Source organism: Accipiter gentilis, chromosome 7 (assembly GCF_929443795.1).
Source record: "Accipiter gentilis chromosome 7, bAccGen1.1, whole genome shotgun sequence".
NCBI lineage: Eukaryota > Metazoa > Chordata > Aves > Accipitriformes > Accipitridae > Astur > Astur gentilis.
The window spans coordinates 44,281,089-44,306,850 of NC_064886.1; the positions used below are offsets into that span (position 1 = coordinate 44,281,089).

The following is a 25,762-nucleotide window of genomic DNA, read 5'->3' on the forward strand; positions in this document are numbered from 1 at the left end:
GACGGTGACAGTGATAGGGGTCTGTTTTTCCAGTTGCTGCTCTGGGGAGAAGGGCTGTGGGGCAGCTTTTCAGGTGGTGTGAGATACTGGTTCTGGATGTTCAGAAGGGTATTCGTTGTCCTGTGTCTGATGCCAACCACGTGCAAACTGCTAGTGAGGTAGTTTGTATGTTCTGTGTGACTGGATACACCCTAAGAAACACAGTTTTGCGGAAAAAGATGAGTGTATGCATTTGACTCTTTCAAAGAGCGTCTCTAGTTGAAGCACGCAAACTCTCCAGCTCTTTAAAAATGTTGGTGTTCAAGCACCACAGTGGTTCTGATGGTGCAGGTTCTAGACAAACACTTGAAGAGAGGCGAAGGGAACACATCAGTCAGAACAAGGAAAGGGTTACCAAAAGCTTTTCTTTTTGCAGACAATTTGCTGTCTTTTTAGTCTTTCCTTATTCATCCTTTCCTTTGTCACCTCTCTCCTTATTTGTACTTTTCTTTCTCATACCCCTCCTTTTCCTGCATCGATACACTTTGAAAACAGTGCTGCAATGCTCCCTAGTTCAAGATTACAGTGTACTTTACGAGGTATGATTTAATTAGGGGCCTTATTATGTTTTCAGCAGCTTAAGGTGGGCCTTTCAACTTATCTACCTAATTGGTTGCACAAGAAGTTTCATAGCCCATGACAAAACATTGTCAGTGATCAAAGTCTGAATTCTACATAAAGGAAAAATATTAATAATAAGATTATTCTTCAAGTGTGCACTGCTAATTATGTCCAGAATGTAACTGTAGAAACACTTTTGACTGATGTGAGCTTTGTCTAATAAATATGAGTCTTCACTGAGCTATGAAAAGTGACGCCTCTGACTTTACAATATTGGTGTCTAATTTTGCCACTGAAGATGTTTAAAATATTTTCCTGTGTTTTTCTTCTCCCCACATCCTTTCGTCCCTGTCTCCAGGTGACAACACCTGAGGTGATGATGCCCAGCAGCATGTTTCTCCCAGCAGCCACTCCAGAGAAAGACGGAAACTCCACCACAGAGGAGCTGGGGAAGCAGCCTGGTGAGTGTGGGTCAGTGAGGTCCACGGGTCCCACCACTCCCCCAGCTCCATCACCTGGTCAGGGACTGTGTCTGGGACATCTCCGCCCTAGTGAGCTCCATGTGCCCAGCTGTGCCCCAAGAACCACAGTAGTCGGACGGTGCCCAGCAGGGCTGTCACCCTTCATCAGTGCCACAAACGGGCTGGTGCCCAGGGTGTCCCCATGGCAGGGCAGAGCAGGGCAGCTCAGAGCTGAGGAGCACAGCTCACCACCGTGGCGATTCACGTGGAAATGGTGTTGCCTCCTTGCAAGGGAGAAGACCAGATGTGAGCGGTGAAAAGCAGAGGTGGTGGAGGGCTGAGGGGATCGGTAGAGAAGTGCCAAAGATTGCAGCTGCTGGCCACAGGCTGTGCTACCACCTCTGCTGTCATTGCTCTGCTGCCATCATAGCTCAAGTACGGATGCTGGGCATACGGTTTGGAGAGCTTTGAGCTGCTGTTGTCCTTATCTGGCTCAAATGTCCTCAGCCTATTTCATTGCCGGTCTGTGTTATGAAGGCATGGCTGTAAATCCATGGCTATTTAGTCCTGGCTTTGTTGTGTGATGTGAGAAGATCATAAGAACATTGTTCTGCATGGGCAGAAATGTCTGATCTCAAGCCTGGCAGGGAAGCAACGCCAGGCTTCCTTCTGTGCCCTCATGGAAGGTCTGTAAGGAATCTGGGAATGAAGACAGCCGTCGTTACCTTTCAGGCAGGCAGCCTCAAGGCAGTGATGCTGGTGGGGCAGCACTGGCACAGCCAGGGTAGCTAATGTTGCCCTGGGCAACGGGATCCCTTTTTTGGCCCCTAGCCATATCACGCTGTCTTTTGTGGCAGGACTGTGCTCTTAGGCCCTGGAAAAGTGGCAGCGCACTGAGTGCTTGTTCCTTCTTCTCCCATCCTCCCTCAAACAGCACCCTTTGAGCTTCTGCCAGCAGGACCTGAATTTCATTCCTGTTTTTTCTAGCTTTGATAGGACTAAGACTCAAATACTGCCTTCTTAGTGGAAAATAGGCAGGACATCAAAGAAAAACAGCAAAACAGACAGGTGGCTGAATGGCCTTCACTTAAAAGGAAGAATTAAAGGTGATAAATGCACTAAGGGAATGTGTGTGTGTGTGAATAATTTCCAGATATTCAAAGTGGGCAAGAAAGCAAATTCTGTAGGTTTATGCAATGGGCCATGATGAGGGTAATGGGTTGGTATTAAAATAAATGAGTGAAGATAGAGGAGAAATGTTAGAAATACTTACCATCCTGCAGAGAAAAAAACAAAGACGTATTAGGGACAAAAAGAAGGTGTTGATCCGCCCTTGTGTGCTGGTGTAATTTTCAGGTTTGCTCTAATTTTGTTTTCGCAGAGATCTCTGAGGACTCGGGAAAGAGTCTTTTGCCATCAGAAAGTGCAGAGCACAGTGGAGATCCCAAGCCTGTTCCGGCCGACCAGAGCTCTGCCAGGGAGGACTCCGGCTTCCTCTGCTGGAAGAAGGGCTGCAACCAGGTGTTCAAGAGCTCGGCAGCCCTGCAGACACACTTCAATGAAGTTCACGCAAAGCGGCCTCAACTGCCAGTATCTGATCGCCACGTCTACAAGTACCGTTGTAACCAGTGCAGCCTGGCGTTCAAAACCATTGAGAAGCTGCAGCTCCATTCCCAGTACCACGTCATCCGGGCAGCCACGATGTGCTGCCTCTGCCAGCGCAGCTTCCGAACCTTCCAGGCCCTGAAGAAGCACCTGGAAACCAGCCATCTGGAGCTGAGCGAGGCCGACATTCAGCAGCTGTATGGTGGTCTCTTGGTCAACGGGGACCTCCTCGCTATGGGCGATCCTTCACTTGCAGAAGACCACACTATAATAGTCGAGGAAGATAAGGAGGAGGAGAGTGACTTGGAAGATAAGCAGAGCCCAACAGGTAGCGATTCGGGGTCGGTACAAGAGGACTCTGGCTCAGAACCGAAAAGGGCCTTACCCTTCAGGAAAGGCCCTAACTTCACTATGGAGAAATTCCTAGATCCATCTCGCCCTTACAAGTGCACAGTCTGCAAGGAGTCTTTCACGCAAAAGAACATTCTCCTGGTCCATTACAATTCAGTTTCTCATCTGCATAAACTGAAAAGAGCCCTCCAGGAGTCTGCTACTGGGCAACCCGAACCTACCAGCAGCCCAGACAACAAACCTTTTAAGTGTAACACCTGCAACGTGGCCTACAGTCAAAGCTCAACCTTGGAGATCCACATGAGGTCTGTCCTGCACCAAACCAAGGCTCGCGCTGCCAAGCTGGAGGCGGCTGGGGGCAGTGGCAGTAGTAACGGAGCTGGCAACAGCAGCAGCAGCAGTCTCTCTTTGGGTTCATCCACGCCAAGTCCAGTGAGCGCTAGCAACAGTAATACTTTTACAACCACCAACACAAGTAATTCGGGCACAACTCCCATTCCCAGCCTGCTCAACCAGGTATCCAGCGACAACGTGGGAATTCCTCCTCTAGGTAACCCTGTAAGCACTAATATCTCCTCCCCTTCAGAGCCCAAAGAGGTAAACCGAAAGAAGCTGGCAGACATGATTGCATCCAGGCAGCAGCAACAGCAGCAACAGCAGCAGCAGCAGCAACAAGCTCAAACCTTGGCACAGGCACAGGCCCAAGTCCAGGCCCATCTGCAACAAGAACTGCAGCAGCAAGCTGCTCTCCTGCAGTCTCAGCTGTTCAACCCAGCACTTTTGCCGCACTTTCCGATGACCACTGAGACCCTTCTGCAGCTTCAGCAACAGCAGCATCTTTTGTTTCCTTTCTACATCCCCAGTGCTGAGTTCCAGCTCAATCCAGAAGTTAGTTTGCCTGTCACCAGTGGTGCGCTGACATTGACTGGTACAGGTCCAAGCTTGCTGGAGGACCTGAAGGCTCAAGTTCAGCTCCCTCAGCAGAGCCATCCACAGCTCTTACAGCAGCAGCAAGGTCAGCTGTCCTTGTCACAACCCCACTCCGTCCTTATACAGCAGAGCCAGCACCCCGAGAAGAAGAATAAATCTGTAGTGAAGGAGAAAGAGAAAGAAACCCCACGGGAAAGGGAAAGTGCAGAGAGGGGAGACAATAATGTAGCATCTAAGGAGTCTCTGCCTGATAACTTAAAGCCCAAAGAGAAGAAGGACTTTGTACCAGGCAGTAGTTCAGAACCCTCCTTACTGCCTCCGCGTATTGCCTCTGATGCGAGAGGGAATGCCACAAAAGCCTTGCTGGAAAACTTTGGCTTTGAGCTTGTCATTCAGTACAACGAGAACAAGCAGAAGGTGCAGAAGAAAAATGGGAAGACAGAGCAAGGTGAGAACTTGGAAAAGCTTGAATGTGATACATGCGGCAAGTTCTTTTCGAACATCCTCATCCTGAAGAGCCACCAAGAGCATGTTCACCAACATTACTTTCCCTTTAAGCAGTTAGAGAGATTTGCCAAACAATATAGAGAACACTATGACAAACTGTACCCGCTACGGCCTCAGACCCCAGAGCCACCACCACCACCTCCACCGCCCCCACCTCCGCTCCCTCCAGCACCTCCTCAGCCAGCTTCTACTCCTACCATTCCTACTTCTGCCCCACCGATTACCTCTCCTACAATCGCACCAGCCCAGCCATCTGTGCCACTCACCCAGCTCTCCATGCCAATGGAGCTCCCCATCTTTTCACCACTTATGATGCAAACCATGCCACTACAAACGTTACCTGCTCAGCTGCCACCCCAGCTAGGTCCTGTAGACCCTCTGCCTGCTGACTTGGCCCAGTTGTACCAGCATCAGCTCAACCCTAGCCTTCTCCAGCAGCAGCAGAACAAGAGGCCACGGACACGGATCACCGACGACCAACTCAGAGTCCTTCGGCAGTATTTTGATATTAACAATTCCCCAAGTGAGGAACAGATCAAAGAGATGGCGGACAAATCTGGATTGCCTCAGAAAGTGATCAAGCACTGGTTCAGAAACACTCTTTTCAAAGAACGCCAGCGCAACAAGGATTCCCCATACAACTTCAGTAATCCTCCCATTACCAGCCTGGAAGAACTGAAGATAGACTCACGTCCTCCTTCTCCAGAACCTCAAAAGCAGGAGTACTGGGGAAGCAAGCGGTCCTCCCGGACACGCTTTACTGACTACCAACTCAGAGTCCTGCAGGATTTCTTTGATGCCAATGCTTATCCAAAGGATGATGAATTTGAGCAGCTTTCAAACTTGCTGAACCTCCCAACGCGTGTTATAGTGGTGTGGTTCCAGAATGCCCGTCAAAAAGCTAGGAAAAACTATGAGAATCAGGGAGAAGGCAAAGATGGTGAACGACGGGAGCTTACAAATGACAGGTATATTAGAACAAGCAACTTGAACTACCAATGCAAAAAGTGCAGTCTAGTCTTTCAGCGCATTTTTGATCTCATTAAACACCAGAAAAAGCTTTGTTACAAAGATGAGGATGAGGATGGACAGGATGATAGCCAGAATGAAGACTCTATGGATGCAATGGAGCTCTTGACTCCAACCAGTTCCTCCTGCAGCACACCAATGCCCTCACAAGCTTACAGCACACCTACGTCTTCAGCCAATGCAACCTCCTCAGCTTTTCTGCAGCTCACAGCAGAGGCAGATGAGTCCTCCACCTTTAGTTCTAAAGTAGAAGCTACAGATGAGAAACCAAAGCAGTCCGAACCTCCAAGTACACAGCAAAACCAAACTCAAGAGAAGCAAGTGCAACCAAAGCAAGAGTCTCAGCAGCAACAGGACCAAGGAGAACAAAAGTCAAGTTCAGCACACCAAAAGATTACACAGTTATCCTCCCCCTCCTCATTGCAGCAGCCACCTCCCCCTCCTCAGCCCCCTCAGTGCTCCTTGTCACAGTCAAGCCCAAGTCCGTCTCAGCTCTCACATCTCTCCCTCAAACCCATTCACACATCCACGCCTCAACAGCTGGCAAACCTACCTCCTCAGCTAATCCCATACCAGTGTGACCAGTGTAAGCTGGCATTTCCTTCCTTTGAGCATTGGCAGGAGCATCAGCAGCTTCATTTTCTGAGTGCACAGAACCAGTTTATCCACCCCCCATTCCTGGACAGAACGCTGGATATGCCGTTCATGCTTTTTGATCCCAGTAATCCACTACTTGCGAGCCAGCTGCTTTCTGGAACATTACCACAGATTCCAGCAAGCTCAGCCACTTCACCGTCAACTCCAACATCCACAATGAATACACTGAAAAGAAAGCTGGAGGAAAAGGCCAGTGCAAGCCCTGGAGAAAATGACAGTGGGACTGGAGGAGAGGAACCACAAAGGGATAAACGCCTAAGGACAACCATTACCCCAGAGCAGCTGGAAATTCTTTATCAGAAATACTTGCTCGACTCCAACCCAACACGGAAAATGTTGGATCACATTGCACATGAAGTGGGCTTGAAGAAACGCGTGGTGCAAGTTTGGTTTCAGAACACCCGTGCACGGGAAAGGAAGGGGCAGTTCAGAGCTGTAGGGCCTGCCCAAGCCCATAGACGGTGTCCCTTCTGCCGAGCTCTTTTTAAAGCAAAGACAGCTCTTGAAGCTCATATCCGATCCCGTCACTGGCATGAGGCCAAGAGAGCTGGATACAACTTGACACTGTCTGCTATGCTCTTAGATTGTGATGGGGGACTCCAAATGAAGGGAGACATCTTTGATGGAGCAAGCTTTTCCCACATGCCACCAACTAGCAGTGATGGACAGAGTGTTCCTCTCTCCCCAGTGAACAAGAGCATGGAACTGTCACCTCGAACTCTGCTGAGTCCATCCTCCATTAAGGTGGAAGGGATAGAAGACTTCGAGAGTCCCTCCATGTCCTCGGTCAATCTGAGCTTTGACCAAACAAAGCTGGACAACGATGACTGCTCTTCTGTCAACACTGCAATCACAGACACTACAACAGGAGATGAAGGAAATGCAGACAATGACAGTGCAACAGGGATTGTAACCGAAACCAAATCAGCATCAGGACCCAGTGAAGGTCTGACAAAAGCTGCCATGATAGCAATGTCTGAATACGAAGATCGGCTGTCTTCTGGCCTGGTCAGCCCAGCTCCCAGCTTTTACAGCAAAGAGTACGATAATGAAGGTACTGTGGACTATAGCGAAACATCCAGCCTTGCAGACCCCTGCTCACCCAGCCCTGGTGCAAGTGGTTCAGCCAGCAAGTCTGGAGAGAGCGGGGATCGGCCCGGACAGAAACGCTTTCGCACTCAGATGACTAATCTCCAGCTAAAAGTTCTTAAGTCATGCTTTAATGACTACAGGACACCTACCATGCTGGAGTGTGAGGTCCTGGGCAATGACATTGGACTGCCAAAGAGAGTTGTTCAGGTCTGGTTCCAGAATGCTAGGGCAAAGGAGAAGAAGTCCAAACTCAGCATGGCCAAGCATTTTGGTATAAACCAAACAAGTTACGAGGGACCCAAAACAGAGTGCACTTTGTGTGGCATCAAGTACAGCGCTCGACTGTCTGTACGTGACCATATCTTCTCTCAACAGCATATCTCCAAAGTTAAAGAAACCATTGGAAGCCAGTTGGATAAGGAAAAGGAGTATTTTGACCCAGCTACTGTACGTCAGTTGATGGCTCAGCAGGAGCTGGACCGGATCAAAAAAGCCAATGAGGTTCTTGGTCTGGCAGCTCAACAGCAGGGCATGTTTGATAACACCCCTCTGCAAGCTCTTAACCTTCCTGCTGCATACCCAGCACTACAGGGCATCCCTCCAGTCTTGCTCCCAGGCCTCAACAGCCCATCCTTACCAGGCTTCACCCCATCCAACACAGGTGGGTATGGATATTATCACAGTGCTCAGAGACACAGCTTAACTTGATGCATCTTTAGCACAAGCAGATGTTCCCTTGAGAATGACTGATAATAGGATACCCAGCCCGTTAGTTGAGCATGTTTACTTGACAGCAAATAAGCAATAGGTATTTTATCTTTAATTCCTAAACTTGGGTTTTCTAGCAAAGTCTGAAATAGAGCACGATCTAGACATGCTGCATATCTCTGTTCCATTAGCACAGACTAAAAATTCTGAAGCATTTCCAAGGAAGTGGAAAATAGAGGATTTATCAAATGGAACAGGAAAAGGACTAATGTGCTGAATGTGTTGTTCATTATACCTTTCCTTTTGTTACTAAATTCAGTTTATGTAGTGCTATCCCAAGTTTTCAATAATTCTGAACTGTTTCTAGGGAAAAGTGTGATGTGCATGACAGCACTGGTGACAGAAACCTGGAGCATCTTTAGGTAATGTCCTTATGGTGACCTCCAGGACAAATCCTGATGCAGCTGTGCATTGGATTTTGAGCACTGCTGGGCACAACCTGAAAGTACCTTTTCAACAAACAACAGAGTAGTTGTGGGACAAATCTACTTTGTATTTTAATAAGGTTTTTCTTAACAACACTACATAAAAATGAAATTTGGCATAATCCTTTAGGTGGCCTAATCCCAGATATTGGACTTTGTTTTTTGAGGATGCTCCTTTCCCTTGTACCTGGTGGACAGATGGAAGGTATAAGATGTGCAGAAACACTGGCAGTGGCCGATACTGCTCAGTAGACTAGCAGTGACCTAGAAACTTGATCCAAGGGCCTTATTTCACCCCTGCAGCATCCGTGGCATCCCAGAGACGTGCCTGTGTCTGAATTGCCACTTATGACAGAGTAATTGATATTCTCTAGGAGACTTGCTTTCACTTGGCAGACTTCTCTGTTTACTTCTGATGATCCCTCTTCAAGTTGACTTTCACCAGGGCTGCTGTATGTTTACAGATATATCCCGAGAACTGATTCCAGTGTCTCGTCTCAGCAGCAGGCTGAGACCGTCTCAGGTTGGACAGTCTATGACACCGTAACGCCTGGTATGGTTACACCATATGCCTTGTGTGCACCATATGTGCACCTTTGTTTTCTACACTGTGGCAATACAGGTCTTCTGCTATTAGGCAGTGTCCAGAAACAATAACTTTCTCTTGTTGTAGTGAACTAATTGAATAATAATGAGTTCTAATCCATGGCGTGAAGCCTAAATAGGACCTGAGCATCTTCCTGGCTTGTTATTCGGAAACTGGAGTGCTACCAGTCTCCAAAAAGACTTTCTGATGCTTTTATTCAGCAGGCTGACTCTGAAGTTCCTTTTTCAACAGATTGAAAAACTCAGTGCACGTGCTGCCAGGTAACATGGTTGTGTCATGTTAATAAAATTGCCATCTTCTTTCATCATCCAGGAGGGAAATCTGTGGATAAGCAAATCAAAGTCTTAGACAAAAGGGCAGTAGCTGGTGTGAGCAGCTATGTGGAACTTGAACAGCTCATCTGATATTCGCAAGGGGGACTGGGTGCAGAGCTGCTCGCTGTAAATCACATCACTAGCGCCTGACGTTTGTGTGTCGTTGCAGTGACTTTGGGTATAACACCCTAAAGAGCATACTAGAGACCCATGACGCAAAACAAGCATCTTTCTCTCCCCTTGGAAGTTGCTGTGTTCACCTTTTTCTCCATTACTGCTCGTCTCTAAAATACCATCTGTTGACAAACAAAAAAGAGTTAAATCTCCCTGTATTTGTTGAGTTCTGGCCTTTCCAAAGATCATCCACTCTCTTGGGGTCAAGATCCTTTTTTTCTATGAGAGTAGCAGAGGGGATTACCTTGTAGCATGGTTGCTGATGTCCATGTCAGAACGTCCTATCAGAGAGCAGAAAAGATCAGAGTAAGTTTTTTGGAATCTGGAAAAGCTTTCTGCTGGGAGTTAGGGCCTCTGCAAGGATTTTTTGCAGTTACAGAACTCTTCCAACGACTCCCAAAGCAAAAGTAAAATTATTCTTGACTATAGTTGTAAGATAGGTCATTGTAATTAAACCATTTTTAAAAATAGTTGCTATTAGAAATTCTTCTGTTCAGGGCTGCTGCCCATTCCTGCTCCTTGAATTTAGTCCTAGCTACATGCCTGAAGGGCATCTTTGCATGCCAGGACTTTTTCATGCAATACTTCTGTTCTCACCAAAGATCTCGTTTCAGCAGCCAGAACTAGGCCAAGAGGATCTCTCTGGCAAATTATATTGTCAGCCTATCACAGATAGCTCTGTGCTGTTTACTCAGTACCCCAAATTTATAACAAGATCTAAAATCACTTTTTTGCACTTCAATCTATACTGTTGCTTTTATTTTTCTCCAAAGACCACTATGTGTCCTGAGGAGATGGGGCTACGTACTATGAATGTTAAAAGCCATCAGTGACTGCCTAGACAGGGCTAAGCTATTTAGAAAGTCAAACAGACTATTTGTGGCCTTTAGATAAAGCTCCAAAGGTCAGGCCATCTCAGCTCAAAGCCTGTCGAAGCAGATAAGGCTGTGCATCCAGGAATGTTATGAATTACCCGCTGCTCCTGCGCTTGAACCTCTCAGCGACTGTTCAACTAGGGAACATCAGTTTCAATGGCATCTATCCATAATATGCCCTTATCTGAAATCTATAAGGCTGCTGTGTGGAGGCTCACTTCATACACTTCATACCTTCACAAATCACTATTGTCTCGATACTGCATCGGGAGCAGGTTTCAGAAGGGCTTTGCACCGCTGAATTCTCCCGGCTCTTGGCTGCCCTCCTCCCAGCCCTCCTGCCGGGCTCCTTCGCCAGGCTGGCCCCTGCAGAGCCACAGCGGCTTTGTCTCCTGCCCTTGGCTCGGGAGGCCAGCGCTGGGTGCGGGTTCCCAGTGTCAGTGGATGAATGCAGCGCTGTAGACAAATGAGCTGTTTATACCAGGGTGTAGCGCAGCCAGGTTTCGGAGAGTGCTTCGCTCCCCTTAGCTGCCAGCTGCCACTCAGAACACAATGCTGCAAGAAAGCGGTTCCTGTGCTGTATGCTGAGAAGTGTGGATTCCCTTTGGGCTACACCAACGTTACAGGGCATGGTTCAGTGACAGGCTCTTGCGATGCAACTCTGCAGGCAGCAGTCTGGGGCTTGGTGTCCAGAAGCTTGAGGAGCACGTGTGTCTGCACAGAATTTACATCTTGTGCTCCCTCCATCAGCCTCTGCCCCCGGTCCTGCCATCAGCTTTGGCTGAGGCCCTGGGTATCAGGCTGCCTGCTAGCGGCAGGGATGAGATGCTTGAGAATGCCTACACTTGTTCCTCAGGATCAATTATGATGATTTAAGATCTCACCAGGATAAAGGAGGCAGCTGCAGCTCAGACAGAGCTGTTGGCCCCAGTCCCTAGCTGTGTTTGAGTCCCTTTTACGCTGCCTTCGCAAGGCAAAGGAGCCCTGTGCATAGCCATTTCCCTTCTGGCATGCTTCCCTTTGGAAAAGACTTTAAGTTGCCACCATGCCCTGAATAATCCCCAAAAGGGGCAGTTTCTGCTCTCTCCTCTCCTCTCCTCTCCTCTCCTCTCCTGTCCTCTCCTCTCCTCTCCTCTCCTTTCCCCTCCTCTCCTTTCCCCTCCTCTCTGCTCTCACTGGATGTATCACAGAAGAGGTACAACCTAAAATAGAAGTTACTGTGCCTCCATGGCTGATTCCTAGTTCTGCAACTGTTCATACTCAGAGTGCCTTTGAGCAGTTACCATCGCAGCTTTGTTAATGACAGGTTAGATTTTGTCGAATGGTTTTGTGGCAGGGGTGGATCCTGCAGCTGGTTCCTGGCTCCAGAGCCACGGAGCATGCGGGGCTGCGCCAGCAGAACATTAGAGCTTTGTTTCATTTTTATTTTGCCTGAATGGCACTGAGGGACATCCCAAGCAAAATATTCCTTTTTAGGAGCACGTTTGCCAACTGCAGTGGACGTGACTAATGGACATGACTCCAGGAGCCACATTCCTCTTGCCCCCAACTAGTATCGGCTGTGAGAGTAGAAATCGGCACTGGGGGACTGTGTTGTTACTGGCTATTCCTGCTGTTGGGAAGATGGGCAGACTTCACATTCCACCATTAATCCATCTCCTCTGTGAGGAAGCATCACTACGCTTTTAATTCCACCCAAAACACGACGTTCGTGCCCTAGGGGGATGTCTGAATACCATAAAAACTCTGAAATTACTCAGAAGCTGTGCACCCAAAGCCTCTTACATTGGAAGGAGGGAAGGGATTGCACCAGAGGTTTGTGGATTCATGAACATCAGCCTAGTAAGGACAAAATAACTTAGATTTAGCCTGTTCAGTCCTATTCAGTTGCCATGACTAGGGCTTTCTAATCTGTGGAGGTTTTATCGAGATTGACAGTATCTGGCGTTACAGCCCTTTGGCATAGCGCTTTTCTTCTGCTGGCAAAGGACCAGTTAGTGCAGATGTAGGAAAAGTGTCTCCCCCTGACATCAGCTGCTAATCATCCGGGCTTTTCAGAGGGGTCAGTAAAACAGCAGCTGTGCCGCCCACCCCAGGCGGCTGGTGGGTGTCCCCAGGAGAGACGCCACGTTCAGTGCTGCTGGGCAGCGTGGCCGAGCCGGCTGCAGGGGACAGGCTGAGAGGGCACGTCCCAACGGCACGGGGCCTCGGGGAGCGGGGAGCAGAGCGGTTGTCCCGGAGGACGCGGGAGTGGACGGGCTCTCCAACCACACCGCCGCGGCGTGTGAGCTCGGGACAATCTCTGCCCTGGTGCAGGCGGTGCACCAGAAAGCGGTGGTGCAGGGGCAGTGGTGGGGTGGCCCGGGGTCACCCCACCTTGTGCTTTCTGGCTGCCCAGCGCCGAGTGATTGCTCACCTCTCTCTCCTCCCTCTTGCAGCTTTAACTTCTCCCAAACCCAACCTGATGGGCCTGCCCAGCACAAGCGTCCCTTCGCCCGGCCTCCCCACCTCTGGATTACCAAATAAGCAGCCCCCAGCCGCGCTGAGCTCGCCCACCCCGGCACAAGCCACAGCGGCCGTGGCCCCGCAGCAGCCGCCGGCGACAACCCCGCAGCCGCAGCCGCAGCAGCCGCCCCCGCCACAGCGCAAGGAGAAGGAGAGCGAGAAGGCAAAAGAGAAGGAGAAGGCACCCAAGGGGAAGGGGGACCCACTGCCAGGGCCCAAGAAGGAGAAGGGGGAGGCGTCGGCGGGCGCCCTCTCGGCCCCGCTGCCCGCCATGGAGTATGCGGTGGAGCCCGCCCAGCTGCAGGCGCTGCAGGCCGCCCTGAATTCAGACCCCACCACCTTGCTGACGAGCCAGTTCCTTCCCTACTTCGTCCCCGGCTTTTCCCCCTACTACGCCCCGCAGATCCCTGGCGCCCTGCAGAGCGGGTACCTGCAGCCCATGTACGGGATGGAGGGGCTCTTCCCCTACAGCCCCGCGCTGTCGCAGGCACTGCTGGGGCTGTCCCCCGGCTCCCTGCTGCAGCAGTACCAGCAATACCAGCAGAGTCTGCAGGAGGCATTGCAGCAGCAGCAGCGGCAGGCGCAGCAGCAGCAGCAGCAGCAGCAGCAGCAGCAGCAGCAGCAGAAAGCGCAGCAGCCCAAAGGAAGCCAAACCCCCGTCCCCGCGGGGGCTGCCACCCCGGACAAAGACCCTGCCAAAGAACCCCCCAAGCAAGAAGAGCAGAAGAACGCACCCCGCGAGGTGTCCCCCCTCCTGCCCAAACCCCAAGAAGAGCCCGAAGCGGAAGGCAAGGGCGCGGACTCCCTCTGCGACCCCTTCATCGTCCCGAAGGTGCAGTACAAGCTGGTCTGCCGCAAGTGCCAGGCGGGCTTCGGCGACCAGGAGGCGGCCAGCGACCACCTGAAGTCCCTCTGCTTCTTCGGCCAGTCCGTGGCGAACCTGCAAGAGATGGTGCTTCACGTGCCCACCGGCAGCGGCCAGGGCAGCGGCTCGTACCAGTGCGTGGCGTGCGAGAGCACGGTGTGTGGGGACGAAGCCCTCAGTCAGCATCTCGAGTCAGCCCCGCACAAACACCGAACAATCACAAGAGCAGCAAGAAACGCCAAAGAGCACCCCAGTCTATTACCTCACTCTGCCTGCCCCCCCGACCCCAGCACCGCATCTACCTCGCAGTCGGCCGCTCACTCAAACGACAGCCCCCCGCCCCCCCGGCCCCCCCCGGCTTCCCCCCACGCCTCCAGAAAGCCCTGGCCCCCGGCGGCCCCCCGCGCCCCGCCGGGGAAGCCGCCGCCGCCGCCTTTCCCTCCTCTCTCCTCATCTTCAACGGTTACCTCAAGTTCATGCAGCACCTCAGGGGTTCAGCCCTCGATGCCAACAGACGACTATTCGGAGGAGTCTGACACGGATCTTAGCCAAAAGTCAGATGGACCGGCGAGCCCGGCGGAGGGGCCCCGGGACCCCGGCTGCCCTAAGGACAGTGGTCTAGCTAGCGTAGGAATGGACACCTTCAGATTGTAAGCTTTGAAGATGAACAATGAAAATGAATTTAAATAAAAAAGTTAATAACAAACCAATTTCAAAAATAGACTAACTGCAATTCCAAAGCTTCTAACCAAAAAAAGAAAAAAGAAAAAAGAAAAAGCGTGGGTTGTTTTCCCATATAACGATGCCGGTGGGTTTTACATTTCTTTTTTCCTTTCCTTTTAATAAAATAAAACTTAAAAAAGAAAAAAAAAAATCTGTTACATTTGTCCTTTCGAAGGTACTGTTGGTCTGGGAGACGAAAGCCCGTGCTGCCTCCTTACTGTCTTCGGAGCTTGAGCCCCTTGTATATTGCCCCTTTTCAATAACGCCCCACGTCGATAGCACAGCAGAGGCCGGCATGCACTGTATGGGAAAGCAGCCCACCTTGTTACAGTTTTAAATTTCTTGCTATCTTAGCATTCAGATACCAATGGCTTGCTAAAAGAAAAAAGAAATGTAATGTCTTTTTATTCTCAGGTCAATCGCTCACACTTTGTTCTGTTTTCAGAATCATTGTTTTATATATATATATATATATAATTTCTTTCGTTTGTTTTGGGGTTTTTGTTTTGTTTTGTTTTGTTTTCGTTCCAGAAAAGGATTTTTTTTTTTTTGTTTTTTTTTTTGGTTTTTTTTTGTTAATTTAAAATGGGCAGAAAGTATTCAAGAGAAAAACAATGTGAACTGCTTTAGCTTTTCGGGGATTTTAAGGGTAGCTTTTCTGCTGAAGCCAATTTCAAGGGGAAAAGTTAAGCACTCCCACTTTTCAGAAAAAAAAAAACCCACACAAAGAGTGTTGAGGACTCGGAGCTTAAAAAATAAGTTTTAAAACAACTGACTTTCTGTATTTATGATAGATATGACCATTTTTGGTGTTGAGTAGATTGTTGCATTGGAAATGAACTGAAGCAGTATGGTAGATTTAAAAGAAAAAACCCTTTTGTGTACATTTAGCTTTTGTATGGTCCAGCTGACGGCTTCTCATTTGATGTTGTCTTGTTCATTCCTAGCCAGATAGATTGCAATCCATTGACTCGCCTAAGCTTTTCTCCCCTTTGTACCTTTACTCCCCATTCCCCCATCCTGTAATCTTCCACTTATGGTCACTACCTTCATTTCTTGGAGGGTGGTTGCATAATTATTTTATAAAAACTAAAGAAAGAAGTTCAAAGGGTTTTGGGGGGTCAGTAGGATCCCTTGCAGAATATTTTTTGTTGGGGGTTTGAAACTTTTTAAGGCATATACATACAATTTACCTATGTCTGTTACCCTTGTGCACTTATCTCTTATTTTCCATTTTTCCTTTTTTTTTTTCTTTTTCTTCCCCTCTTCTTTTCCTCATTTTGTAAATGCTTCAAAGACTCTGTTCCTGAACTATAAGCATTTGTTTCTGTTTGTGTAATTAGGCTGCACTCTGTTCCTTCTTTTAAAAAACGTTTTTGTTACATTTTTTTTCTCTAAAGAAAATTCATGCTTTAAATAAAATCCAAAGACATACCCTTTCACCACTGGTGCAGAATGAGCAAAAAGGATTCTTTTTACTTGAGAATTTGTTTCTGATTTAAACAAACAAGTCTAAGTTTAAATAAAGAATAAAAAAAGTACCCAGGTTGTTATCTGTGCTTCTTCTGCAAGCAGAGAGACAACTCTTAGCGAAAACCCAGCACACCAAAAGGCAGGTTTCTCTTTCCAAGTTCTCTCCCGTGGTAGGCAGGCGGAGCGGCGAGTGCCACGGCTCAGAGCCACGTGCGGGCAGGCGAGGAGCCTGCCAGGCTCTGGCGTCCCCGTCCAGCTCCGCACCCCTGCTCGTGGGAACACGCAGACGCACGCACGCACGCACGCATCTCTTACGGTCCGGACTTTGAAAGGAAAACTTTGTGCTGCTAAAATGTAGATTTTGGAGACAAATAGATGCTTGCTGTTTCACTTCTGTAGCCAAATGTCAACAGAAACAATCTCCTCCCCCCCCGCCCCCGTTTCCTCTGCCCCGAAAGTGCGAGAGCCTTCTCCCCGTCATCTTCATCCTCCTCCTGCTTCAAAAGGGAACTTCGAAGACTGTGAACGCAGGTTCCTCCCGCTGCCTCCGGGCTTCTCCTCCCCGTGCTGAAGCCGCTCGTCGACTCCGCGAGAGACTGGGGCATTCGAGAGACGAACGTGGGGTTCATTTTCTAGCGGGACGCTTTTATTTTTATGGATTTTTGGTTTTAGTTCGATGAAAGACTAGATCCTGAACTGTTGTACATATTTCTAACTAGGCTAATGCACAGTGCAAATTCCTTTTTTAATTGTTTTTTAAGTAGACGATACTAAAGAGAGTACCATCTAATATTCCTACCAGTACCCAGTTGTAGCATAAGGTGTCAAAAACGGAAACAAGTACACAAAAAGCGTTCGCTGTTTTAACAAATGGTTTTCTTTTAACAAAAGTTCTTGTATTTCTCCCTGTGTTTGAGATGAACATTTTTTAAATTCTAAAGTTGTACAGTTTTTGTTTTCCATTATTTTATCTTGTTTGTAATTCTATGAAATATATATATATATATATTTTTTGCCATTTAACTGTTGTATGTTACTCTGTCTGTATCATATAGAAATTTTTTTGTTTGTTTTGTTTTTGATTCTCTATGTGATAGGAGTTAACAATTTAACACTAGCTTTATCTGTCAAATTCCGCAAGGTCTCTTTTGGAAATCCTTTTGTTTTGTCTCATTTTGTTTCGGTTTTTTAATTATATTGCTTGGTCATAGTGCAATTTCTCTCTCCTTCTTCCCCCTTCTCCTTCCCACCCACTAAAAGGTTTTATAAATTCATTTCCTTGTATTTTTTCTAAATGTTTCTAGAGACTTCCAGTGCGAGGTTGCCGCCTCCTCTTGCAGCCGGGCCGCCCTGGGGCCAGTGCTGGGACCCGCATCCCCAGCCCCGCCAGCCGCGCTGTGCCGGGCTGGACCAGGCCGGGGACCCCCCCGTCCCTGCCGGGACCTCCAGCCCCGCCAGCCCCAGCCTCGTACCCCCCCAGCCCACCCGGCCGCCCCGGGACGCGGCGGGAGCGACATTGGGGCCCGGGAGCCTCCGCGTGAGCCCCCCCGAGCCCACGCGTGGCCTCTGGAGCGGGCGTCGGAGCAGGGCTGGGCACAGGGAAAGGATTTTGAACTTAGCATTGAGCGGGTTTCTGTTTTATTTTTAATAAAAAGCTTTTTTAAGTGGTGGAGATGGCCAAAGTTTCATACAGTTAAGAATAAAGAGAGGCGTAAGAGGTGTGTCGGGGCCGCCCGCGCCCGGGGGCAGGCGGGGGGGGCGAGGGAGGCACAGACACAAGCCAACACACTCGCTGTTCGTGGAAATATATTTTGCTTTTGAGAAAAAAAAATTAAACTTTTAAATAGAAGCAGAAATTGGGTTGGTCGGTCGGTCGGTTCGTTCGTTTGTCGGCGCTGAGATACTGCCCACTGTGAAACACAAAGCTTTGACTATTTTTTTTGTTTTTATTTTTGGGGGGCGAGTTTGGGTAGAACAGAAAGCATAAATGAGGTGAAGAGGGATATGAACAGCCTTTGCAATGTACAAAAAATAGAGCAAGTGAAACCAAAAATGATGTTCTTGGTGTTTTTCTATAATGTAGTCTTGTTAGCTTTTTTTTGTTACTGTAACAATGCTGATCTCGAACTGTACCAAAATACATGGAGACTAACAGAAACAGAAACCACATGGAACTTTCAAAACTTTAAAAAATTTGTCACAAAAGACTTTGTTGTCATAGTTGAGTTGACTGTAGATGGTAATTGAATATACTCCTTTGGAAATATTTCATCACGTATGTTTCCTGCTCATTGTGATACATTAAAAAAAAAAATGAGCAAAAGCTCTCGTCTCCGATGTCCCCGCTTGTGCGGTGCAGGGTCTGTGTCGGGGTGGGTGCGTGCCGTGCGGCTCGGCTCGGCTCGGCTCGGCGGGACGCTCGCATCCGCCCAAGCGTCCGCATCCCGCAGCAGGCAGGCGCTGCCACGGAGCCACGTGTCCGCACACACGCGCCCTCGTGCACCACCACGGCGCAGGCGCCGGCGCACGCGCGTCCGCGTCCCTCCCCGCAGGCGGGTGTCTGGGTGCCCGTTGGTGTGAGCGCGCCCGGGCTGATGCTGCGAATTAACATTAAAGTGGAAGTAATGAGCCAAGTAGCGCGATTCGTATTATGGCTTCGGGTTGCATTCTGTATGAAAAAGACATTATAAGTGCATTTAATTTTACTAAATGATTGTATAAGAATTCTGGGCACACTGCTGTAATTAATGGTTGAAGGGAAAGCATGATGCCTTTATGGGTTGAGGTCATCTTGAAACCTGTAAACTAGAAGTAAGTGAACTAAAATCGCCATCTGTTTTCTTCTACTGATCAAACCAAAAGGAGACGAAGGTAAGAAAGGTAAGTGGCTGACTCACTGCTCTTCCCTTTGCTTGCAGTGCCTCTTGAGCAGGGAGGATAACTTGATGAACTGCTGAGTGTTAAATACACAATTCTCTTACCAAAAATTGCCACTTGCAGCAGAAAATGCTTGAAATTCATTAATACGGACCACATCCAAAAGAGAGCCCTGGGGGCTACCATTCATCTCTAATTTATAACTGCAGCAATAAATAATTTAAAAAAAAAAAAAAAAAAAACCAGCCCAACATTGCAGGTGGAATGAGCAGTCTGTTTGGTACGTACGGGTGTCCTTGGCCGCTCTGCCACTTCCCTGACAGCATGGGGCTTCCTCTCCCCACCCGGGGAGCGGAGGCCTGAGCTCCGTGGTGTTGTCTAGCCGGAGCAGAGGTCGTGGGGAAAAAATCTTGCAGCTAGCCAGGGAGTGGGAGCATTCTTCAATTATTCAGGTCAGGACATTCGCCTGCGAGCCAGTAAGTTTAATAATCAGGTTGCTGATGCACCTTCATGAGAAAAAAGGAAAACCAACACTCATACTGATTCAGCGTCCAAAAATACATGAATTATGAAATAAAGCAGGTGAAAATTGCCAAGCTCCCGATGACTCTTGGTGCTATGGCGTAACCAGACCAAGCCAGCCAGGCCCTGGTCACAGTGTGGAGCCCTGAAAGAGGAGATCCTGCACTTTGGCGACTGAAATGGCAAGGACGATTGTACCCAAACACATACTGCAACTCAGTACCCCAAAAGTCTCCACGGGCTGGGCTGCCTGGTCCTGTCTCAGGCTCAGGCATTGCTCTTCTGGCGTGAGCCTAAACAGGTGGGGATCTGGATTGCCTCTTAGCTGTTTGGGGTTTTTTAAAGGGGAAAAAAAATCCATTCTGTGTTTTCCACAAGCAGACGGGACTGCGGCAGTAATGGGGTCACCAGTGCAATCCTTCTACCGGTGTTTGCACTGTGCCGCGTTAATGACTTCACTGTTGTTCACAGTCCTGCAGTTTTGTAAGTTTATTATGTAATGTTGCTGTTTATTCCTGGGTTGAATTCCAGTTTAAAACAGCTACGCTTGAGAAAGCACCTTTCTAATGCTCAGAAAGGTGTAAATGGCCCCTAGTAGCTGCACAAGCTGCAAACTAAAAACCTCTGCAAGAGCCTCTCTGCTCAGAGCAGTGCATCAGTGGAAATTGTGCAAACCTCTGACAGAAATAAAAAGGGGTTTCCATGCTGTGATTCTGGTAAGAGGAGACCGGGAGTGATTTTTAATAACCTTTCACTGCCATCACCTAAAAGATTTAGCTCTTACTAGTACACTCTTACAGGCCAAAAAAATAACCTATTTAAAAAACAGAGCAGTGATCAGCTGTCCACTACAGACAGTAACCTTGCCAATGGGTTTGGAGCAGAGTTCCCCGCTGGAGGTGCCACTGCCCTTGGGTGCAGCCTGTGTGTTGCTGTTGTCGCTGCAGCAGGAGCAAGGGCTTCAGCCAGCTGCCCCCGGGGGGGTGGCCCAGGCGGTCCCCGTGTCACAGCCCAGCATGCGGTGCCACGGGACGCCAGGTGTGTGCTGACACCAAAGGAGGAAACACCTCTGGTCTCCCCATTGTTCCCAACCAGCTTTTCCACAGGGGATCCCACCTGGGTGTACAGTGGAGATGAGACGGGCACACGAGCCCTGCCGGCAGCCCGGGCACGGGGCCGGCATGGGCACTGGGTGCAGGAGCCGGACACCGGTGCAACCCACATCCCGCCTGACAGGCAGGTCCCTGTGGCACTCGGAGGCCACGGACGGAGGACGCCTTCGGAGATGCTCTCCCTCCTGCACCCGTTCCTGGCGCACAGCCCTGCCAGACGTCGTGGCAGCTGTGGGCTGCTCCGTGCCGGGGCTGACCCACCCTGCTCCTGGGCTGCCCAGCCAGCGGCTGAGCCCTTTGCCCTGGCCCCGCATCCCCTTGGGTGCAGCGCTGCGTCCAGGCAGCACCGTTGGCTCCAGGGGTGTGCCAGGGCGGGGGACAGGCACAGCGATGCCACCAGGCAGCCCAGTGTGCACACACAGGTCAGAGCTACAGAGGGTCCGTTCCTCTGCCAGCAGCCGTGGGTACCGGCTTCCCTCCCTCGCTGCCATCTCAATGCCGTGGCCCGTGCTGCCAGCTCCCCGGCATCCAGGTGAGGCATCAAGGACACCTTTTCAATGCCACCAAGTGATAGAAGAGCTGCATTCGTAAAGGTGTCCAGGGCATGAAGTGGCAGATCACTGGGACTAAAACAAGGCCAAAGGGAACCCCGAAACCTTGCCAGCTGCCGACTTCCAGTGAGACCCGTTTTGCTCTGCGCTGTGGGACGCCTTCCTGCCATGTCCAGGTTTGCTGCAGGAGACCTGCTGCAGCACAGGGCAAGTTCAGTCTGTGAGGCAGCTGGCCCTGCAGCCCCCGCCGTGGTCACAGAAGCCCACGGGGAGCTTGGGCTGGGCACAGACCCCCTCTCCTGAGACTAGTGGCTGCAGCCACGTCGCTTCTCCAGCCAGGCCTCTGCTGAACCGAGCAGGGTCCCACGTTAACATCTTTGCTAAATGACATCTGAAGTCTGCTAAGAGAGCTGACTTCTCTAATGCAGACGGATGCTCTGAGAAACTGCCACCAGGCTTAGGCTGTGCCAGCAGTGGTGAAGGGTTAACTCCATCAGCGCTTAAACTACAAATGTGGAGCCCATTCTCTCCTCCAAGCTCGTTAACAATGTACACCTGATGATCTAAAGCACTAGAGAGTCATTTTAATTAACGCTCTGCCAGAGGGGATGTGGTGAAGACACTGATTTCACTCCAATGACTTTCTATTTTGGTATATTGCAGAATTGGTGCATTAGTTCCCCGGGCTGATGTGGTGAGCTAATCCAACTACAGCCGCGTGGGCACTGCCTCCGCTCAGCTCCGCAGGTGGCAGCTCAGTGCAGAGGTGCTGGCACCATCCGCGGGTCAAGGACGCGGCTCCTTGGCAGGGCTACACAGGGCTGGCTCCAGCAGCTCATCCCCCGGCAGGACCGGGCTGGTCCCCCCCCACCCACCGGCGGGGCACAGGTGGCAGTGGCTCAGTGGCACCGCAGAAATGACAGACAATGCCCCGCACCCACAGGGGTCCTTCCATGTGCCTGCTGGGGCTAGGAGCAGGACCACTGGGCTGGGGGGCACCCATCCATGCCTGCCGTCCCGCCCAGCCGCAGCAGCCGCGGCCACCCCAAGGGAAGACACCAGCCCAAGCTGCGGAGGAGCTGCAGCCAGCGGTGCTCCGAGTCTCCCGCGGCCTCTGCGGTGATGGAAGAGAGACTTCACACTGCACCCCAGAGAAAAGATAGCAGTACCTATAAATGGTATTGTGCTGTTGGTTAGATGGTAGCATGATGTTACTTAATTAATGTTTTAATACCCTAGGCATCTTCTGTGCCGTATAATTCATATCGATTCAGCTGTGAGCATGTTCAGTTAAAAAGACTCTCTTTCCTAAGCAAACTTTCAATTATATTGAATTGTCACAGCAAAAAAGGGCCTTTTCTCAGCATGGGGGAGGGGATTCTCTGCCAAAGCGCTGCCGGCTGGGCTGGGCACACACGCGCAGATACGCACACATGTGCACATGCACAGAGCCACCGGTGCCAACCCCAGCAATGCTGCACTGCTGGGTGTCACCATCCCTGGTCCACGGGGTTTCCTTCTGCCTGTGTCCAGGCAGAGCAGCCCGTCCCCTCCAGCTGCTGCTGGGCTGGCACCGGTGGGGGCTGACACTGGTGGGGGCTGGTCCCAGCCCTGTGCCACCACCCTGGGTGCCTGGGCACATGCAATGCAAGAAGCAGCTCTTGCAGGGCTGTCCGGGCTCTTGCTGCAGCCAGCAGCCGTGTGCCCTGCGGCCAGGGGCCTGTCCTCCCCACATGCAGGGCCAGGCTGCGGACTCCTGGCTGCCCACCACACGTCATGGGCCCGTTGGTCACTGGGGGCCTTGCTGCTCCCCAGCCAGCCCGCTGCCATGGCAGGGAGCCGACCAGGGACTGAAGGATGGGCTGGAGCTTGCAGGGGTTTGAGTCGTGGCTTTGGGGATCACGTTTTCTGAACTTTTGCTAGTTTGGTCTCTGTGTCCTATTTTGCAGGGTCCTGCACATGTGGGGCAGGTGGGCTTCCTGGAGAAGGTGTGCCCAGTTGTTCCCCCCTTTCCCACAGGTTTCCAGGAGCATCCTCCAACGCGCTCCTGTCTCAGCTGGAAGCGGGTCAGTAGGGGGTAAACCCTGCCATGGCCAAGGCACGGGGCAGCTCTCTGGCACCCCTTGATGCCGCCACACTGGCGAGCCAGGCACACCAGGGGTTGGAGGGAGGTTAAAGCCAAATCAAAATTGACAGAAAATTATTAGCAGGGCAGAGACAAGGAAAAGCCCCCTTTCCTCCCATAATCAGGTTAATGTGTGCGCAGAATGCTGAGTGTTTTGGCAAAGCAGCGCCTTTCCTTTTTTAAGCAGAAATTCACTTTCCATTATGTGAAGCTGTATCCCTCCCGCTCCACGCAGTGCCTTTGATCAGTGCACATGGTGGGGGAGAAGGACACGGGATATGACCAGCCTGACCGCGTGTCCCTCGGCCCTGCTGTGCCCCGGTGAGCAGCAGCTGGAAGGGATTCCCCTGTGTGCCTGTAGTGAGGGACAGCCCGGGGGCCGGATCCCTTCCCCCGGGGGCACCCGTGGCCCCCAAGGCGGTCGCAAACCTCACAGCAATGGGCACACAGGCCATGTAGCATCGGGGGATGCAGGCATTGGCAGGGGGGGCCGTGATGCCCCACACAGGAGTGAGACCATGCATCAGAGGCCTCGCCTCATGCTTGCAGGGCTACATGGGGCTGGGATTCAGCTCTGGGCATGCCGGCAGCTTCTGGAGGGAACACCACAAAGGTCCTGCATGCCAAGGCAGCTTCGCCATGCTGGGGCACAGGGCTGTGCCAGGGCAGGGGGCCGCGTGTGTGGATGCCGCACTCGGGGCCAGGGCAGCAGTGGGGTTCTCTGACGCTGCAGGGACTTGTGGTCCGGCCCCAGCCATGCCTGGGACCCTGTCACAGCAAACGGGACTCCTGGCCGAGCAGCTGGGAGATGCACCGTGGACCCACCACCCTTGACAGCACCATGCACGGCAGCGCCAGCCCCAAGCGCAGCGGGGTGGGTCGCAGCTGGGTGCAGCATCCCCTCTCGCCACGATGGTGAGCCCTGCCTGCCCATGTCCTGCTGCGGTGCTCCCAGGGGCACAGCTCCATCGCAGCTGATTTGGGACCTGCCGTGCTGGACGGGGGCACGCTGACCCTGCAAGTGTGGGACCACGGCTGTGCACGAGGCTGGATGACACAAACATCACAGCCCAGCCTTGCTGGGGACCCGCACATCCCTCCACTGTGCTGGCTGCCTCCCCAGCTCACTCTGCTTCTTTGGGCTCCTCCCGATTTCCAGTGGCATGGAGAAGAGTGTCCCACAGCAGTCTGGCCCCGTGTTGTGCCGCGAGTTTTCCCACAGCTGCGGTGGCGCAGAAAGGTCCCTGGCACAAACCCAGCAGGTTCCCCTGGATCCCATCAGCAGCCTTCCCACCCGGACCATGCAAGTCAAAGCAGATCTCAGTGCTTTGCTCGTGAGAAAGCGTGTCCCCTCCTCACAGAAGGGGGCACTCAAGGTGAAAATGTTCCATGCCCACATTCTGCCCGCCAGTGCACTCCGAAGCCCGGGATCGGTCTTCGTACACTCAGCATCAGTGGCTCTGTCCCTCCACAGTCGCCCCCTTGCCCTGCAGGGCCATGGGGAGGGTATGGGGTGAGTGGAGGCAAAGCAGCGCCACCACATCTGCTGCAGCGATGCCTCTGCACCTCTGCAGGACAGGCTGGGAGAGCAGCTCGGTGCTCCGCCACCCCTGCCAGCGCCACGGAGCTGCACTCATTGGCCCCTGCGGAAGCGGTGCAGGGAGGTGCTGGCAAAATATTTCAGGATATATGTTTGCTTTCAGCAACAGAAGAGCACCTTGACATTCTGGAAGGATAAAACGTGTCTGCGAGCAGAGAGCCATGGTGCGTCAAATCAGCCGCGTGCATCGTGGCAGCAGGCAGCTGCCAGCTTTGTCACCAGCCCCTGCCACAGTGCCGCAGCCCTCAGGGCCGCCCCTCATCCTCCCAACCCTGCTGAACCTGTCATCCCCAGGATGGGGGGACGTGAAGGCTGCTCCCCGCACAGGCTATCCTTCTACTAGGGAGGCTTTATTAAAGATTTCTGTCTCTTTTTTTTTTTTTTTTTTAAATAATGAGGCAAAGATAAAAATTCTGTATTTTCATTACTCCCTATTTTCACAGCCCGCTGAACAAAAACACAAAGCGCTTCTCCTGCTGCCTCTTGCTCCCTGGACCTGCCTTTTTTCTCCTGCGGAGTTCAAATTAAAGAAAAGCGAAAATTGAAGCTGTTGTACGCAAGGCGATTGCAACATGCATATTTGATTTTTATGATGGATCTAAATTGCTGAATAAGGCCGTGGAACAAAGGGAGACTGCGGCTTCCTGCCCATCACAGCCAGCCAGCCACTGCAGAACAAAAGCGCCAGCCATTAGGAGCTCAGCAGGGAGACACATTATATAAATGACTTTGTTTCTCTGCCCCTTCCCCCCCACGGGGTGCTCTGGACGGGGCTGGGGGGCTCCTGATTTGCACATCCTGGGGAGAGCGGGTGGCTGGTGCACAGCCACCCTCGTGGCACAGCGCGGATGCGGGGACCCCAGCTCGCCCAGCACACACGGCCGGCCCTGCTGGGGCAGGGGGCTCCAGCCACCCCACCCCGGGTCCTGCCGCCAGTGGGACGTTGGTGAGCCTCATCCCGTGGGACGGCAGGCAGGGCGCAGCCGCGGGGAGGCCGCCGGGGCTGGGGGATGC

At 51.3% G+C, this 25,762-nt stretch overlaps 1 protein-coding gene across 5 annotated transcripts in view; it reads left to right on the plus strand.

Annotated features, from left to right (window-relative positions):
• ZFHX3 (zinc finger homeobox 3) overlaps nucleotides 1-16,029 on the plus strand; it is a 183,649-nt gene extending 167,620 nt beyond the window's left edge. For all 5 annotated transcript variants that reach the window (XM_049805272.1, XM_049805271.1, XM_049805270.1 and 2 more), the window contains 3 exons: nucleotides 959-1,061; nucleotides 2,443-7,893; nucleotides 12,834-16,029. In XM_049805272.1, the coding sequence (XP_049661229.1) occupies nucleotides 959-1,061; nucleotides 2,443-7,893; nucleotides 12,834-14,419 (7,140 nt within the window). In that variant the 3' untranslated portion in view covers nucleotides 14,420-16,029. The remainder of the gene's footprint in view (nucleotides 1-958; nucleotides 1,062-2,442; nucleotides 7,894-12,833) is intronic.
• Nucleotides 16,030-25,762: the final 9,733 nt, after the last annotated feature.